At 40.4% G+C, this 20047-nt stretch overlaps 1 protein-coding gene across 2 annotated transcripts in view; it reads left to right on the top strand.

Moving 5' to 3' along the window:
* Positions 1-645: 645 nt before the first annotated feature.
* Positions 646-20047, top strand: part of LOC131219128 (sodium/proton antiporter 2) — a 78865-nt gene continuing 59463 nt past the window's right edge. The window contains exons 1-3 of one of the 2 annotated variants that reach the window (XM_058214128.1): positions 646-952; positions 10105-10281; positions 10456-10584. In XM_058214128.1, the coding sequence (XP_058070111.1) occupies positions 665-952; positions 10105-10281; positions 10456-10584 (594 nt within the window). In that variant the 5' untranslated portion in view covers positions 646-664. The remainder of the gene's footprint in view (positions 953-10104; positions 10282-10455; positions 10585-20047) is intronic. The other variant, XM_058214129.1, reaches the window with a different exon arrangement.

Raw genomic sequence — 20047 nt, 5'->3', positions numbered from 1 at the left:
CATGACTCTATAAACTTCGGTCGAGGGTCGTTTCTCACATTCCGAGCTAAGACTCTTTGAAGCATTTGATTCTTTTGCCTCGGTCGGGCTTGTTGCCTCGGAATGTCCGACCGTGTCGATAGAGTTGGTCCATTCCATATCCGGACCTCCGGACTTGTCATATTTTTCCCCAACACTATATATATATATTCGTGGGCCACCTGAGTTTTGAATAGCTTGATTTAGTGCGTCCCTTGATCCTATGAGTGGGTTGGATGACTCTGTACACTATATGGTGGACCCAACGTTATAGATTAAAGTTTTTTATGATGAGCATCGCTTACCCAAAGTTCCCTGCTACTCCATTGGGTGTCCCACGTGAATTTGTATCCGGCGAACATGGATGCTGGGAGAGAAGAGGGAAAGCTGTGAGAGAAAATGGATGGAGTGCCATGACTTTCTGTTTTTTTTTTTTTTTGGATAATGACAATTTTTTATTAATCTCTTCATTTATTTAAAAGTTACTATGCTTGGATGACGTGGATAAAAAACAAGCTGTTTTTATTTATTTTTAGTTTTTTTAGTGAGTGGTGACGTGGACCAATGAGAATTAGGGTATCAGGAATTCTCTGTTGACCTGATAACAGAGGATCCGGACTCTTTCGGCAATCGGAGACGTCAAGAAATGGCAACTTTCTCTACCGGAAATCAGCTCTGCACCTACGGTTGCCGAGCCTACAAAGTGGCTGCTGCTACTCCTAATTCCTCCTCTTTCCACAGCCTGCTGCAACAGAGGCAGCAAAGACCCCACTCTCTGCTGCGCTCCGCTTATTTCCCACAGAGAGTAAGCGTTCAGAGAAGGCGCGGCACCGCCATTATTGCCAGAGCAGAAGACAAACCAAACGATTCTTCTTCTTCATCTTCATCTCTTTCGCCTCCCATTGCCGGTGAAAAGGAACAAGGATTATATGAGGTTTCTAATCCCACCCTCTCTTCTTCACTGTGTTGTTGAAGAAGTAGGTTATTTCATGTTCATGCCTTTCCTTTTTCTTTTCCATCTTTCTAATATGCGATTTCAGGCTGATAAATACACGTTTTAAGAATTACGATCCAATATAAATTCTTTGTACCTTGTTACAATGCCATTTTTACGATCCAAGATTATGGTGAATGACTGGAAATGCAGGCCATTCTGCCCTGGACTACCTATCACTGCTATTCTTTTAACGGACCCTGCAATGGATGATTGTAACGCCGGAGTTACTCTCACCATCAATTTCACATGCCCTTAACTGTATGCTTGTGATAATCTAATCATGGTTTTTTTTTTTTTTGGGCATGTTGTCATGGACTTTTTAACTCCTTAGCATTCTTGCCTGTGCGGCCCTCATACCCCAACACTTCTCAAGCCAACCTTTCTTCCACTTTCACTACTGAGTTCTATACACGACAAGGACTTGGTGAGAATGTGAGAGAATATACGAGAGTGGAATTACAAAGCTTGTGTTGCAGTAAGTAAATAAGATCACAACTCTGAGGAATGAGCCCAAATGAGCTCTCCCTGATTATATAGGCATAAGAAATCTTTAGAAGTATAGATCAATGGCTAGGATGGATCCAAGTGGCATCAAAGATTAAAAAATTGGCTTAGGATGCAATTCATCCAGGTATTGGAACAAGTTGTATCATTGGTACTGATATGACTTGTCTGATATGGGATGAGTCACCTCACTGTTACACAAAATAATAAAAAAAGTAATATAAAATGTGGAAAATCATAAGACAATAAAACAATAGATAGAAAATAAAAAGTGATGGAAATATGTGGTGTAATGGCCTGATTTTCTGTCCACAAGATCTAAACAGTGTGGTTGCCATGATTGAAAGCTTGGATCTCTCACATGTGTGCAGTCTTGGCAGGGAGGGAAAAAACTGTGGTTTTTGCTTCTTTTTTCTTCTTCTTTCTCTCCCATTTTCTTCTCTTCCTCTTTCCTCTCTCCCCCCTACTACCTTGTCTCTCATGAGAAAAGGTATACTCAAAGGCTAAACTATAATGTTAGTCTAGCATCATTAAAAAAGGGTGGCGCTCTTAAACATCAATGATCCATTTGATAGTTGTTAATTGTATGATTAGGATTGCTTGATCAGAGTGATGTTAGAGATATTCTCCACTATAAAAATTGTGGTGACTCTTAACCATCCATTTCATAGTCGACAATTTTGTGATTGGGATTGCTTGATAAGAGTGATTTTAGAGATATTCGCCATCCATGATGGGGTCACACTTTGGATGGTATGTGTAGGTTGCATTAGTGTCATGTGTGAGGAGGATTAGTCACCACTATTTTCAAAATGGTGATCAACTAACATATAGAAATCCTTAATAGATTTTCTATGCCTACTTACATGCATGTATAATTTATTTCCCTAGCAGAGTGTGGTGGATGATACACATGCACCCATAAATTGCACAGATGGCATGTGTGACTCAAATTGAAAGGTCAGATAGCGGGCCCCACATTAGATGGTACATAAAACAAAAGAAAACAATTGGTAAAATGATGACTTAATTGATAAATTAGTTAATATAAAATGGAAGGTCAACATAAAGAACAACACCCTTAAGCCAATGTGTCAACTCACCCCAACTTACCTTGACTTGTTCTCATACGGGGTGAGTTGGACAGAGTCAAGGATGATTTTGGGGGTTTTGTGGTATTGAGGGCCTGACTTGGATCGGTACCCATGGGTGATATTGGTTGTATTGGATGATGTTTAAAACCATGTGTGGCATCCATCTGGCAGTCAGGGAGCCTCTATAAAGCCTCTAGGCTAATCTACACCAATCTAGCTACAAGACTCGCATGGAAAACTGTAGAACATTCCAATGTTGTCTACCGAACTCTTAAGATTCTAGTATATTATAGATGTCTGTACACCATGTAGAAAGCTCTTATGTACAATGTGATCCAAAAAATGCCTAAATCTATGGATGAACCTCTGAGCCCCCCACCCCCCCAATGTGGTCTTTAAACTGTTATAGAGTGTTGGTTGGTAATAAGGTTGCTTCACTCTTGGTTGTTCTTATCTAGTTAACCAAATACTCTGTATATGTAGGGATTCCATCCATGTGTCTTGTGGTTGGCTGTCACGTACTTTTACCTCTTTGTTGAAGGAAGTCAACATATTCGCCGGTGCTCTCTACAACATGCCTTGTGCTAGGTCTTCCACATCCTCATGATATGACTTCATCATAATGGCACTAAGGATTGGGCGGATCTTCTGCCAAGTGGGAGGTTGAAGTTGGAAGGATACATTGGTTACCTTTCTTATGATGGAAACAAGTCCCTCGTATCATCGTACCACCCCCTTATGTACTTTCCTTAACATCTTAGATTGGTACAGTAGCACCTTAACAATCACCTTATCCTCTTCTTTCTATTTGACAGGCTGCCTCTTCGCCTCTACCAACTTCTTCATGCTCTTGGCAGTTTCCTCCATGATTTGGACTCTTTTAATCAACTAAACGAATCACATGCAAGTCTATAGCTTTCCTCAAAGTGCCCTTTTAAATTGGGGAAGCTGATGTCAGCACTAGGCTAATGCATCATGACCTCAATCGCAGTTTTAACTGAGGGATTACATAACGGTAACGGCTGGCCGATACAATGCGGTTTGTATTGGCCAATACAACGTATTGGCTGATAGAACCTTGTGACGGCCAAATATATATATTTTTTCTTTAGGAAAAAAATCTAAAAAATTATTAGCAAAATTTATTAAAATGTGAGGATCCCAAATATGTATTTAATTTTTTTTTTTTTAATTTTGGACATGCATTTGATGGTGTAAGGGGGCCATTCTTTGGTAATAATGCTGTCTATTGGGCAGTGTTAACTTGCCTTGCTGAAAGTTGACCACATAGGCCCCAATCAAACAAAAGTCAAGCATGGTTTGGGGGATTAGGGCTAGTTACATATAAAATTACAAATGAAGATGCTAAAAGTGACAATTTCCCCGCCTGATATTTTCCAAAATGGTCTACTTTGCTTCAGTTCATTGGCATAAATTTTATGTTTTGATCCTCAAAATATTCCTACAACCAGCTTAAACTTAATTTCTGAGTTTCCTTCATGGTTGAAATGAATAAAGAAGTAGAGAAATGAGAGTTTTTGTTTTTTGAAAGATACCGATATTTTATGAAAGGAAAGTCTCAACGAAGCACAAAAGACTACAACCCAAATAAAAGAGAAAAATTACAATGCTTAATAGCTTTTATATGAGAGGCCCATTCCACTACAAGAAGCTTTGCGTTACTAAAGATCTCCACTGTCAAGCTACTCTTATTTTGAAAGCATCCACCATGCCTTCCCCCCCAAAGCGCCCATAGGGTTGCCATGAAAGCCAATCTCTAAATAACCCTTCTTTCCCAAGCTCCACACCATACCATGTCATAAGGAGATCACCAATTGATTCCAACATCACCTATGCCACTTTAAACAGACTTAGGAAGCTAACCCACACCTTTTGATCAAAAGGGCAATGTATAAGGTGGTCAACTGATTCTGCATTTGCCAAGCACAACATGTAAACGTTGAGAGTCACTCACCATTGACCTTTTTGAAGATTTTCAATAGTTAGCACGCTCTTTCTCCCGACTAACCAAACAAAAGAAGCTACTTTTGGAGGAGCACCATAGAATCAAACATAGGATGTATGAACGTATCTCTCTCCCACCGAAGGAGACTGAAGCATCTTATAGAAAAAAAGGAGACCGAAGCATCTTAATAGAAAGAGCGGACCAAGAAGCATCTCGATTTGTCCTTATTCCACACCATCCTATCCCACTCCTCTAACCACATAAAGCAACTTTGGAGGTGCCCTTAAACCCTTATAAACTCCACTTCTACGTGGAGCAAATTCCTACGGCTGGGAGGAGACCAAACAACTACGTTTCCACTGAAGGAAAAGCACTGAGAAACCGTAATGTTTATTTTTCTAGAGATAGGCATGTTAGTCTCGAAAACTCAATCTAGAGTAAAGTCTTTCCTGCTCATACATCCTACTAGAATAAAATCTTCTCCATATCGCCAAGAGAAAAATCAATCCCCTCTCTAAACTTGGCTAGAGATTGCTTGTAATAACCTCTCTCCATACGACTCGTTCTTCTGACCCAAACCTCCACATCCATTTTCCCATCAATGCAAGATTCATCTTTTCTAGAATGGGTCCTTTAAGGTTGTATCGGCCAACAAAACCCAGTTTTTTCGTAACGGATTGATTCACCCCTGTATTGCATAATGAGGGTGACCATTTCCTTTATGTAACAACCGTAATGTAACCGTTTTTTAATACCATGGTTTTGACACTCTAAACATGTTTAGTGGCTTGAATTTTGCTTTTGTTTTGGGCTGCTTTAAATGCATCCTTCTATTGGCAAAGTTTGAACATGAAATTGCAAGATTAGGATTGCCATCCTTGCCTTTATCATTGAACTCTTGGGGTGCTTTTCTAGGTCATGTTTGTAGGTTTTGGATCAGTTCAACTACTACAACCATGTCTCCAAATGTTGGATATGATATGATGGTATTGTATATGTATCTCATACTAAAAAAGGTCCTTATTGGGTTTGATATTGTAACGACCCTAGTGAATTTTAGTCCTATAAATTTTTTTTGGAAATCCGATCCATCCATTAAATTATCTGGCCATTGATTGATCTATTCATGCAATTTTAGGATTATGCAACCATTAGATCCTTGATCCATTCATGATCCACCCATTAATCATGACATCTAGCCGTTGGATTATCCGTATATCTAGGCATCTTACCATCCATCCATTCATTAACCTATGTGAACGTACATTTCTACATCGATCCATCCATTCGTTAACCTATGTGAACGTACATTTCTACATCGATCCATCCATTCGTTTGATAAATACAACTGTCCATTTTATCATTCGACCATCCATTCACTTATTTCTTCAAATTATTTGTCTGCCCATGCATTTATATGATCATCCAATCATTAACCATGTAATTATTGATGATCCATCCACTAGATCATTGATCAATGCATCACCCATCCCTTAATCATGTCATCTAACTATTCTGTAAGTTATTCATCTGATTATTGGGTCATCCATCCGTCCATATATCAATCCACCCATCCGATTGCCTATCCAACCATGCATCTTAGCATTAACCACTCATCTAGTTGTCTATATATTCATTCATCCGATTAATTAACTAGTCATCCATTATATCACCCATTTACCTGTTTATCTTGCAATATGACTAGCAAATGTAGATTTCAACCAAACATGTACATAGATAAGATTTTTTTTTTTTTTTGCGTGATCAACCATTCATTGTACACTTGTGACCACACACTTGTTGCCACATACAAATGCATCGCACATGTACATCACACATTTGTACACATGCTATGCACACATGTATACAGATTAACACACGCACACCCATCAGCTCACATGTATCATACAATACACATAGACACCATACGTGTGTATCCCACACATGTGCACCACACCTCATGCACCCACCTTCCTCCCTTCTCATTCTACCCCATTCTCCCTCTTAAACTCCCATGTTACATGCATTTAACCATTTTAATGCATGGGAGACATAACTCCCTCCTTAAGAACCGCCCTGCCCCCGCCCATTCGAAAACTCATGGGGAGAGAGAGAGAGAGAGAGAGAGAGAGAGAGAGAGAGAGAGAAGAATTATGTCTCTTTATTTATGTGTTTATTTGATTAAGTTAACTCTTGTATTATTTATCAATCTATGGCTCGATTTTATTTTGTTTTGCAAAGGGACTTGGGCCGGATGATTGTCCAAATCTGGGCCCTCAATTATAGGGCACAATCTGCCCTTTAAATTTTTTATTTTTTATTTTTATTTTTTATTTTTTATTTTTTCATCGTTAATGTTTTTTTCCCTCTATGTTTTGACTCTACTATTTAGATGAGTATGTTGTTGGACATGGTAGCTTTTATGTATGGTTATTTTTCAACTATTTCAATCTAGTAAATGGTATAAGAGGGTGTGCTTATGGATATCTTATTTGTCTAATTTTATGTATGGCTATTTTCAAATGTTGAAATGGTACAAGTTGAAATTGCATGTGGTGGGCCCACGGGCTATGCATGGAAGCTTGGCCGAGCTATGGAATGAAGGCTATGTCCTAGAGGGAGGGTGATTAGGACCAAATAGAATTTATGCCAATTTAAACACAATTGCCTACTTAACTAATTTCCAATTAAAGCTAAGTAAAACAATTAACTCTAAGGCTTCCAAGCCAATAGAGGTTCCAATCACATAGACTACAAATGATATAACATTCAAGCAACTAGTCTATCAATGATAGTGTAATGTGTGGATGTGTTATTTATCAACTCCTAGCATTTATCTGATCATGCATATATATAACTAAATATTCAATCACATAAGCATAATTAAACAAGTGCTCAAAAGCAATCCAAAAAACAAGCATGTATTTCCCTACGCCACTCCTGCTAGACGCACTCAACCAATGAGTGTAGCGGATTTCACTATTGGAGGTTTTAAATTAGGTTTACCTTTAACCTTTACAATCTTACACAAGGACCGGCTCCCTCAGAGACTTACGTGGTTTTCTGTAGGCTCGCCACGAACCTCGCTCATAATCCAAAGACTTGTGTTTACTCCTACCGGAGGCTCCCTCGAAGACTAACACGTACACACTCGTGTCTGGTGGGAAGGGCTTGGATTTACGTCCTACACATGATATAACATTCAAGCAACTAGTCTATCAATGATAGTGTAATGTGTGGATGTGCTATTTATCAACTCCTAGCATTTATCTGATCATGCATACATATAACTAAACATTCAATCACACAAGCATAATTAAACAAGTGCTCCAAGGCAATCCAAAAAACAAGCATGTATTTCCCTACGCCACTCCCACCAGACGCACTCAACCAATGAGTGTATCGAATTTCACTATTGGAGGTTTTAAATCAGGTTTACCTTTAACCTTTACAATCCTACACAAGGACCGGCTCCCTCAGAGACTTACGTGGTTTTCTGTAGGCTCGCCACAAACCTCGCTCATAATCCAAAGACCTGTGTTTACTCCCATCGGAGGCCCCCTCGAAGACTAACACGTACACGCTCGTGTTCGGTGGCTTACACAAGGACTTGGATTTACGTCCTACACAAGAAGCTAATCGAGTTTGGCAATTCAAACTCCACACTCAATCCTACACAAGGAAGGATTGTCAAATGACAACTTGTCGGATTGAGCCCCTTTTTAAGCTCCTTCTTAGGTTGCTTGATCGATTCTCTCCCATGCGTCAATTAGCACCCCTTTGCTCCTCCGATTATGATGCTGATATGTCGCCAATGCTTTAGCTCTAGGATCAAATACCTTGCATGCGATGCTTCTTTTGGTGACTAAGATGATGGGAGGTTGGGTAGAATCTCCTACAACTAATGAGAAGTAGTAATGCCTAGGGGATTCTACTAGAAGGGTCTCCCAGAGAGTTTGGACGAAGGATACACAAATGAGGTTGGGTCTAATCTTTAGAAAATGGTGGAGATTGAGTTCATCTTCAACATTGAGGTTGAAATCTTCATTAAAATGGTAAAGCTCAAGAAGATGAATAAAATCTTATAGAATATGAGGCTTAGGATATGAGATATGATTGGGGATTTACCTAAGCTTCAATTATACCAAAAACCCTCTTGGATGCCCAAAGACCAGATCTTCTTTATAAAGGAATTGAGTTCTAACAGTCATAAAACAGGCAGAAATGGCTAGTTTTCGGTCGCACTGAATTAGATGGGAAAGCTGCTGGACAGACTTGGGCACTTTTGGTTGCACTGAAAGTGGTCTTCAGTCGCATTGAACATGGTTGTCGGTGGGACCAAATGTGGCGTTCAGTTGCAGCCGAATTACCCGAACCACAACACGCTATCCTGTTTTAGCTGATTTCGGTGGGAACGAAGGTGGGTTCGGTGGGACCGAATGTTGCTGAAATTATGTAGTTTTTCCAGCAACATGAGACTTCTAAAGCCAATCTAAGGATGGTCAATTTAGGCTCCTATGACTTAAGGGATGATCAATAAATGGTTTACTTATTAGGGTTAAGATCATATTGAGGTTTAGGTTGTTTTGAGTCAAGAGTTCAGGTCACCAAGGCACCGCATATATCTGTTCTTTGCTCCTTGATGCTCGACCTGGGCTCAACCGATTACATGACACATGGACTCATGTGATTGACAAATAAGGTGCATAATTCAGTGCACTAACACAAGTCGTAGAGCTTGTATTGTAAGTATCTTATTTTTGTGGGCCCATGTGGCAAGGTGTACATGGTGTGGATGAGTGAACATGCCTCCTTTTCCAAAATATAAACAGTTCAAATCACTGATTAGGGCCCCACTTGGCAAGATAACATTTACACAGTTTGGTTTAGTGAACAAGACCCTTAGCCAAAGAAAAAAATGGTTCGGATTAATTTTTATTATTATCATGGGCTCCACATTCCAAGATAACATGGACACTGTTTGCATCAATAAGCATTATACTTGAGTTTTGACAAGTGGAGCCAAAGGTTTGGTAATGCAAACCACTAGTTTGTTGTGTACCAACATGGGTAGACCGTTCTCCAAAACTAGTCTAGATTTTAAGGTAATAATATATATTGGCCGATATCGTCGATATTTAAAACATTGCTGCAAACTAAAGTAGTTCCTTTGGTCATGAATCTAGAAGGGAACATCTTGTCTGGTAATTAAAAATTAAAAAAGAAAAAAGAAAAAGAAAAAAAGGGGACACTAGTGATCGCCTTCTTGAAGGTTTTTTTAGCTATTATCATGCTATAGCTATATGGAGTTTGTTAATGTGGTGGCATTTGCAAGGTCATTATCTGTCAACTTTTGTGACTGATGCATGCCCTCGTCTTAAGTTTCATCCAAATTATGTATAGGCTATCTTCCTTAATAGATCTGCTATCAAAGTAACTTGATGTTGGAAATTTTGAACTCTCCAGCTTGGAATCTGAACATTCTTGTACTAAGTGTTGAAATGAAATTGATGGTGTTGCATTAGGAACTGAAACCGCAATCAGGAACATGTGATCCCTTGTGTTCTGTTGATGAAATGAGCTCTCAAGATTTTGAAGCTAACTACCAGCCAAAGGCTGACTTGCTGAAAGCTCTTGCAATTCTTGCGTCGGCTGTGGCAGGGGCTGTTGCTCTTAATCATTCTTGGGTAGCTAATAATCAGGTTGGTGCTCTTAATCAGATATTCTGTGATCATAAGCATTTTTGCAGTGGAACTTGGTATACTATTTCTAGCTTACATCTCTGATGACCCCTGATTTCTGATCCCTTACTATATGCAGATGTGTTAATGAACATTCCTTAAGGTCTTTGATGAGATGTATCTTATGTGGTACAGGATGTTGCTATGGCATTGGTATTCGCATTAGGATATGCTGGCATTATTTTTGAGGAATCTCTAGCATTCAATAAAAGTGGAGTTGGACTGTTGATGGCAGTTTGCTTATGGGTCATAAGAAGCATTGGGGTGAGTTTATGCTTTTTTGTCGTTGCATTAAAGATGCGAGTGTTCCGTATTGGCATACATTTAATCCTACTTGGAAGTTGGAACACTGCCTTCTAATTGTTAATAAAACCTGTTGTGCTAAGTTACAATACTACAATTTTTCACAGGTCTGAAAGAACTTTTATGCATCCAATGGTTGTTTGATCACGCTAACTTTTCACCTTGTTAGTGCCAACTCCAGCATGACTCTTGTATATTTCTGGGCACAATTCACTAATTTCAAAACAAATATATTTGCATCTCTTGTTGCTTCTACATCTAACCTGTCATTTAGTGACCCTGCCTGCTGGATGTCTGGTTATGTTCCTTGTTTAAAGTTTTCATGGTCTAGATCTGCTTCTGATGTGCACATTCAAAACTTTTTCCATTGTAGCCAGCCCCAATTGATGGGAGTGAGGCCGAGATGATAATGAATGGTGGCATTTATATTGTCTAATCTAATTGATGCAAAGTTATTAACCCTTGTGAGTTTAAACTCGTAGAAGTGTTAGTGGTAATGGAATTTTTGGAACATCTCGTCTAGATACGTAGTGCTTTGGTGTATGGCCGCTATATTTGCCATCAATAGTCTAAACTTCTAATCCCTGAGTTGAAGTTTCAAGTTCTAATATTCTCTGTTTTGTTGCTTACAAACTGAAAAGAAATAGTCATAGTTGGGTGTGTAACCTAGTACGCTGCATACACAACTCTAAGAATGTGCATGTGTTCTGTACTCCTGTGGTATGCCATACCTTTTTTGTTTACGGTTAAGTTAATATAAATAAGAAGTAAGAGGAGGTGGACGTGAGTTCTTCTTTTTTGTTTCTTCTTTTTTCTTCTCTACCATGATAAGAGTGGTAATGTGGGTACATCATCACACCATCATCATCGCCATTGCCATCCTCACATCATTCAATCATCAAGCCATCCTCCCATCATTCAATCATCAACATCACACTTTTCATTGTCTTCATCATTATGCCCCACTCCCTCCACCCTGCCAACATCATACCATCATCTTCTATATGTTATCATATCAAAGCCTCTATCAGTTGCTGTCCGTCATTACTGGAATATGTTGGCGCCGTTTATCTTCAACTTGCTGTCTAGGTCTGTCCATCATTACTGGAATACCCAGATGCTGTTCAGATCTGGTTCCTGTGCGAGTAGCGAGTAGTCTAGGTAGAAGATCAAGGATTCTTGTTCAGTAATCAGATCAGTCCATTTGTGCAGTGAATGTGTTGTTTCAGGTCAGACCATGATTCAGGACATGTAACAAATTATTATTTTTTGATAGTAGGACATGTAACAATTTAGATCAGTTCATGTATCCATTACCCAGCAATCAAGTTATGATTACGCCTTACATCTGTTTGCGATCAGCCCATGCATCTGGTCACTTGTTCAAACAGTTGATGGTATAGAACTGTTCTTGATTTGTGTTTCCTATTGATTTCTCAATTTAATCTGCAATATGGCGGAAGGACTTTGGGCTGTGCCAACACAATTCTGATTCCCATGGGAAATTGTCAAAATGACCACCCTGGGCTTACAATTACCACCGTAAAATTTGATGGAAAAGAATTATATGGAATGGTCGCAATCTGTAGAAGTTTCTATTCAAAGTCGAAAGAAACCAGGATTTACATTTGGGAATAAAGAGGAGCGGGCTGTAGATGATCTATCTCATGAAAATTGGGAAAGTGAAAACCTAACAATAATATCTTGGCTCCTTAATTAGATGCAACCAAAACATTAGCCGTGGATTTTTGTTTCTCAAAACTGCAAAGGAGATCTAGTACACTGTCGCCAGGACAGTCCTGATGACTTGGCCTAATTTTATCAGCTGCATTGTGAAATTACAAAAATCTGTAGCGAAGGGATATGTCTGTGGAGGAATATTATTTTCACGCTAAAATGGGAAGAAGTTGACCATTGTCACCGTTGCCCTCTTTGCTAAAGACATAAAGAAGCGAACAAAATGACATAGGCTTGTTGAATTCCTGGCAGGACTTCATCCTGACTTTTAATTGTAAAGGTGTCAATCCTTGGAAGGAGTCTCTTCCTTCTCTGGAATATTTTTATAATTACATCAGAGGAGAGGCAAGTAGAAGAACCGCATTGTGGGAAGTAATAGTCAGCTAACTTATGAAAGGTCAGCTTTAGCCATATAGTTGAGGCCACCTAGAATGAGTGGGTTGGGAAGAGGACCAGGTCATGTCCCACTATCAGTAGTAAAAACATGACAAAATGCATTGTACCCAATGTGGCAACATGCCGAGGAATATTGTTGGTACTTAATTCCCTGCTCGTCTAAAACAGCATTTTAAATAACGAATAGCATATAGCATAGAGCGCGAGGCGTGAGCTACATGGTACTTTTAGATTTTTAAGGCTGCGCTTAGTTGCACCAAATATCATGAAATTTCATGATATTTTTGCACCAAATTAGACTGGTTAATGTAGATCTTTTTTGGAGGAGGGTAAGCTCGATCTCCAGATGGATGCTTCCCCTTCATCTCCAGATGGGTTTATTCAGTTTTATTGTTATTCCCTACAAATCTTTGAAGCACGATTGAGTCATTACTTTAAGGAGAACTTGAGATTGAGGCAACTTCCAAGTGCATCCGAGGGAGGAAAGAAACTGCTGGGGCTTCATCAGCGTTTCGATACTTGGAGGGGACGGAGGAAGGGGTACTCCTTGGGGAGTGGATTTTCGGTCTCCAAGAAAAAGACCAAAATACATCATCATCGTTCCAGGGCACGGCCATTGTCGGTGCTGCTGACATTGTTTACAGAGCATTTTCCCACTGGTTGTTCAGAATCCAATTTCTGAAGGGTTTTCGATCATGTTGGGCATGTACGTGAAGTGGTGTTACCACGACTGAGGAATCCATCGAGGGAGCAACTATTTGCTTTAGTTTGCTTTGAGAAAGGAAGATGAAATCATCAGGGCAGTGAACGAGCTCGACGACAAGTATTTCAAAGGTATCCTTCTGTCGATGCAGAGGGCGAGATATGGGCCAGAAATAGTAAATATCGAAAACGGCTTCTTTGGAGAGGTGGTTTAAGGGGATAAGGTCTATAAAGCTATGGTGGGAGATGAGCTATGGGACAATGAAGTGGTTAAGGGGGGGCCTACTATCAAAGCTTCAGTCGTTGCTCCTGTCCTTGGAGCAGGGTTTCGTAATCAGGCAGTCTTGTTCCAAGATGTGGTGGTGAAGGGACAAAAAGCGACGATTGGCTATGCTGATGTACCGAAATCCAACTCTCTGATGGACTGGGTCTGGAAAGAGAGTTCGACTGATGGCCCAATAGTCTGTTTCCATCCTTCGTTGCCAGAGAAGGCAAAAGAAGCACTCTAATGGAGTATAGTTATGGTGGTCAAGAGAGGCTCATCAAAGGAAGAAATTAGTTCTTGGATGGCGCTTCTAGGATTCCTTGATTTATCCTCAGAATTGATGAAATTTCTCTCTGAAGACAAACTTTGGGTCCCCTTGCGATCTTAGGAAGAATTTGGCCAGTTCCCGTCTCTCGGGCCGTCGGAAATGGGTGGTCCTGTTTTGGAGATTGAAAGCTAGTCGTCCTTCTTTTTGTTTGGCGAGTCGAAGATAGTTGGCTTCGCATCGAGGGGGTCCCCACTCGAGCTATAGAATGGAGATCCCTTCAAACATATTTCCGAGTGGCTAGGGGAAGTGGTATCAATCAACAATGCAACGTTGTCCGGAACAGAGCTTCGTTGGGGAAGAGTATGTGTTAGGAAATACAAAAAGAAGATTCCCCTAGAGAAAATTTCTCTGTCAATAGATGGAGTTATGATTATGGTGAGAGTTTAGCAAGAGGAAGGTATCAAAATTGGTGTTATGTTGGAAAGGATCAAAATTGGTGTTATGTTGAAAAGGAGTAGGGGATTCCAGGCCTCGGAGGGCGCTCCCGTTACAATCTGGGAAGGAGCACAACGAACATACTCCAGCGGAGCACGGAATGTTGATGGAGGTACGTAACAGTTTTCTCAGCCTTCATCCGTAGCGTTGGACGCATGGCAAGGGAAGACTTGTTTACCAGTAGAGTACGACAGAGGGTGAGTGGGTGGTGGCTGAAAAAAGCTAAGGTTTCTCTCTCGGGGTGATGCGTGTCCTCAAGGGAGAGAATCATGGCGAGGATCCCTTGCTTCAAAATCTAAAAGGTGCTTCGGGAGCCTGCTTTGGACGTAATCCTCATGCTTCGGAACTCCCTTCGGCCAGTCCTGACCTCTCAGTTTGTTACAATGAATTTTGACCAGCCTTTTAGACGGGTCAGTTTCCGAACATGTTAGATCGAATAGAACTGACGCAATTGGATGTTTTATGAGTGGTGGAAACCCTCCTTCACATGGTGGCGATGAGAGCCTTATTTCAATGATTGTTCCATGTGCTGGAGAGGTTACCATGCATGCGGTCTCGCTCCCAGATCTAGCATATGTGCATCTTAATTTTATATCTAACACGTCTTTTGATTCCCATTTCTCTTCAATGTGATTACTCGTTATTTCCAGTGCTTATTACTCCCTTTGCATCAAGCTCTGAGGGTGATTTCTCAACGTTCGTCGGTGATGAAGATTGGGGCTCTAAATATGTAAGGGAATCTTGTCCTCACAATAGAGGCCAAGATCAGATTGAGGCTTATTGTATGCAAGAGTTATTTCAGCCAACCCTCCTCAGCCCTCGTAGTTCGAATGATCCAGTTGGGAGAGAAAGGGAAGTCCTAGACATCCCTCCTTTGTAGGTGGTTTTGATGTTTGCTAAGGAGTCCATAGTTGGGCAAAAGAAACACCAAGCCATCGAAGAACTTGCAGTGTTGAACAGTGTAGTGCTGGTGGAGATGGTGAGAGGTAAGAAGTGGATAAGGGAAGCTTTGGCACATTTCGGCAGATTGATTGGCATGTCCTTTGGAAATTGTCCGGAAGACTACTATGGCATTTTCCAATTCGTGGAAGAGTGCAGCCGTCCTAAAGACTTTTATAGGTTCCCCAAAAAAGCCATCAGAGCTTCTACGAGTTGTAAGGAACTGACTAATCTTTCTTCCGAGGCTTTCGTTCACTTGGGTGACTCAGTAGGAAGATTTAGGAAGGGGAGGGGGATGATGTGTTCTAAAATGAAGATTATCTTATGGAGTGTAAGGGGTTTGGGCAATAGGCATGCCAGATTAAGGATATTTGCAAGCGCTTTGAAGCCTAGGTGGTTTCCCTTTAGGAGACTAAAGTTCAAAGCTTTAACACAACATTTGGGGACTCTATGGAGAACAAACAATATCGATTGGGTTACTCTGAATGTGTTGGGCTCGTTAGGTGGCGTGCTGGTGGCTTGGAATTCTTCTATTTGGGGAAAACATGATGCTTGGGTTGGTTTGTTTTCCGCGTTAGTGATATTAACTAAAATCTCTTTAGGTTTTTAATGGTTATTTACATTTGTGTATGGCCCCACTTAGGAGGATGGGGGATCAACTTTCTGGGATGAATTATCTGAGTGTCGCATCAAGCTCAACGGGCCTTAGTGCATAGGCAGAGATTTTAATATGATTCGTTTTCCTCCTAGATCGGGTGGGGGGAGAATTTCTAGAAGTATGTGCGCCTTCTTTGACTAGGTTGGTGCCCATGATCTCATCGATCTTCCGTTGGAAGGAGGCAAAATTTACATGGTCTAATGGTCATTCTAATCCAATTATGTCTAGGTTGGATTGCTTCCTTGTCTCGCCGGATTGGGCTGAGCGTTTTCCTCTAACCTCTCAAAGGATCTTCTTGAGGCCTATCTTCGTTCACAGTCCTTTGCTTTTATCCATTGATGAAGAGAATTGGGGCCCTAAACCTCTTGCGTTTGAGCTCAACTGTCTGGAGGTTGAAGGATTCAAAAATAGTATTAATGATTGGTGGTCTTCCTTTTAAATGGATGGCTATGCAGGTTTCCGGATATTGCATAAACTCAAACTATTGGAAGACAAAATTAGATTGTGGAAGAGGGAGGTTCTTCTCAAAAGGGAATCAGAAACGTATACATCCTTCTTCATCTTCAGTCATTAGATGCTAAAGCGGTAGATAATGTCTTATCACCTGATGAAGTTGCAACTTGGGTTATGTTAACTCAAAGCATGTTGGGAGGGTCAAGGAAGAGGAGATTAAATGGCGTCAACGGTCTAGGAACTCATGGATCAAGGAAGGGGACAAGAATACAAAATATTTTCACAACATAGCTAGCATGCATACCAGGTGCAATAAGATTTCCAATATTATCATTAATGGTTCTTGCATTGAAGAAAGAGACTGCTTGTTTGTGGAAGTCCCTCGATTCTATGAAAATCTTCTATCTTGTGAAGAGTGGAGAAGACCCGTGCTGGATAATCTGAGCTTCTATCGGTTTTCTCAAGATAAAGCTAGGTTGCTGGAGTCTCCCTTATTGGAGGATGAGGTTAAAACGGCCGTCGATGTGCTGGGTAGTGAGTAGTGACAAAGCCCTTAGGCTGGATGGGTTCCCGATTGTGTTCTTTCAAATTTTTTGGGAGATCGTTAAAGGGGATGTTATTAACGTCATGTAAGAGTTTTTTCATAGAGGACGTCTGTCTATAGGTCTTGGAGCTTCTTTCATAGCTTTAATCCCTAAGATCACGGGAGCAGAGTCTATCAAGGACTTTCATCTGATAAGCCTTATTGGGGGGCCTTACAAAGTCCTGGCAAAGGTGCTAGCAACTCGGCTTCAAAAGATTATTAAAAAAGTTAATTTCAGAAAATCAAAGTGCTTTTGTACCAGACCATCATATTCTTGATAGTGCCTTGATTGCGCATGAATGCCTTGATTCAAAACATAGATAAGTGCAAAAGGAGCTGTATGCAGGTTGGAATTAGAAAAGGCTAATGATCATGTCGACTGGGAGTTTCTCGATTATATGCTGCTGTGGATGGGTTGCAGTCCTAAATGGAGAAAGTGATTCAGGAATGTGTTGGCTCAGCTCGCTTGTCAGTCCTTATTAATGGATCCCTGAGAGGCTTTTTCAAAAGCTCTAGGGGCTTTCTCTAGGAGGACCCTTTATCTCCATTCTTGTTTCTTATGGTGGTTGAGGCGTTGGGAAGAATGCTTCTCAAAGGACAAGAAGAAGGTTTTATCCGCTAAATTCAAGTGGAGGTGATGCCTTCCCCCATCACACACTTGCAATTCGCGAATGACACTTCTTTTTTGTGGTGTGGATCCTGAAATAGTGGAGAGGTTGACAACCATTGTTGAATGCTCTGAGGTGGTGTCGGGTCTTAAGCAAGTTGCTTGGTGTGCATATGGGAGTGGATGAAGTGGAGAGGCTAGCCGACGTGTTTAGATGTGCGGTTGGGGTGTTTCGGGCCACATTTGTGGGTAAACCGCCCAAGGCTTTGTGGGACAAGGTGGTGGAAATATTCGAAAAGAGATTGACTTCATGACAAATGTAGTATCTCTTGCTCGTGGTCGCATCACCCTTATCAAGGCAGTTTTGTCAAATCTCCCCCTTTATTTTATGTCGCTTTTTAAATGTTCGGCTATAGTATTATCCAAACTTGAAAAATTAAGACGAGACTTCCTATGAAAGGGGTAGAGAGAATAAGAAGATTCACTTAACAAACAGGGAGGAAGTGTGCAAAACTTATGAGGGTGGAGCAGGGATTAAAGACCTCAAGTTCATGAACAAAACCTACTTGGGAAGTGGCTTTAGAGGTTCAAAGAAGAAGAGGGAGCTCTTCAGAGGAGGGTAATCAAGAGCAAATACAATTCCTCAAGTGGGGATTGGTGGACTATAGTCTTGTCTCTATATAAGACCTCTGCTCCTTAGAAAGGGGTCCGAGCTGTCAATTTGGCTTTCTTCGAAGGAGTGGGTTTTTCAGTAGGTAACGGAGAAAAGGTTAGATTTTGGGAGGATATTTGGGTGGAATCCTCACTTTTGAAAGACAATTTCCATGCTATCTATTGATTGGCTTCGGATCGTGATGTCATGGTGGCAGAGTATTTTTCCTGTATCAGGGGGGTCATTTGGGAGCCTCCTTAGAGGCATTTTCTTCAGGATGAAGAAGTAAGCGAGTTTGTTTGCCTTCTTGACTGTATTCATCTCTTTGCCCCTAACCCATCTGATTCGGACAGAATGGTATGGTTGATTGATAAATCGGGATCTTTCTCGGTTAAATCTTTCTATTCACTCTTGTCATGAGGCAGACATCATTTTCAGGAGGTGAGTTTGAGCCATGTTTGGCATCTCAAAGTTCCTCTAAAAATCGCAACTTTTGGGCGGTTGGTAGAGAGGAAAGTTCTGACCATAAACAACCTTCAGAAGAGAGGGATGGTGCTCCTAAATATTTGCCTCATGTGTATGCGAGATGAGGAATCGGTGGATCATCTCTTCTCACATTGCTCTTCCCTTAGCACAATTTGGGCTAATATCTTTAGTCGCTTCGGGTGGTGTGGGTCGCACTGAGGTTGGTGGACAATGCTTTAGCCTCTTGGATTGGGGTCTGTCTTTGGAAAGATAGATCAATCCTATGGAGAATGGCGCTTCTAGCTACTTGGTGGGCGATTTAGGGAGAAAGGAATGCGAGATGTTTTAACAACACACGCAAGCCGGTCTAGAGCATCTCCTTGAGGGCAAGGAAGATGGTTATTGAATGGGCTTCTTGTATTTCTAATTTGAATGACTGTAATTTTTGTTTCCTTGGGTAGCTTTGGGTCGCCATCTCGGTGTCCCTTCTTGTATTCTATTGTTCTCTCTCTCTCTCTCTCTCTCTCTCTCTCTCTAAATAAAATAAAATTCAGTCATCTTTTTTTTAAAAAAAGACTGGTTAATAATGAAATTTCATGACATTTGGTGCACCAAACACAACATAATATAATAGGAAAAATAGGGCAAAGAGTACGTATAAAACAAAGAAAGAGCAACTAAATTGATTTAATACTGTTACTTGTATTATTTTATTAAAATCATTAAAAAGATCTTTTTTTTTTTTTTTGTTGAAAATAGAAAATGTAGCAAATCATGACTGTAATTTGTGTTTCCCTGGGTAGCTTTGGGTCACCATCTCAGTGTCCCTTCTTGTATTCTGTTGTTCTCTCTCTCTCTCTCTCTTTAATAAAATTCTGTCATCTTTCAAAAAAATAAAAAAATAAAAATAGACTAGTTAACAATGAAATTTCATGACATTTGGTGCACCAAACACAACATAATATAATAGGAAAAATAGGGCAAAGAGTACGTATAAAACAAAGAAAGAGCAACTAAATTGATTTAATACTGTTACTTGTATTATTTTATTAAAATCATTAAAAAGATCTTTTTTTTTTTTTTTTTTGTTGAAAATAGAAAATGTAACAAATCATGACTGTAATTTTCCCTGGGTAGCTTTGGGTCACCATCTCAGTGTCTCTTCTTGTATTCTGTTGTTCTCTCTCTCTCTCTCTCTCTCTCT

The sequence above is a fragment of the Magnolia sinica genome, chromosome 11 (assembly GCF_029962835.1).
Source record: "Magnolia sinica isolate HGM2019 chromosome 11, MsV1, whole genome shotgun sequence".
Classification (NCBI taxonomy): Eukaryota; Viridiplantae; Streptophyta; class Magnoliopsida; order Magnoliales; family Magnoliaceae; genus Magnolia; species Magnolia sinica.
Note: the sequence above shows the minus strand (reverse complement) of the source record. Positions and strands in the feature narration are given on the sequence as shown.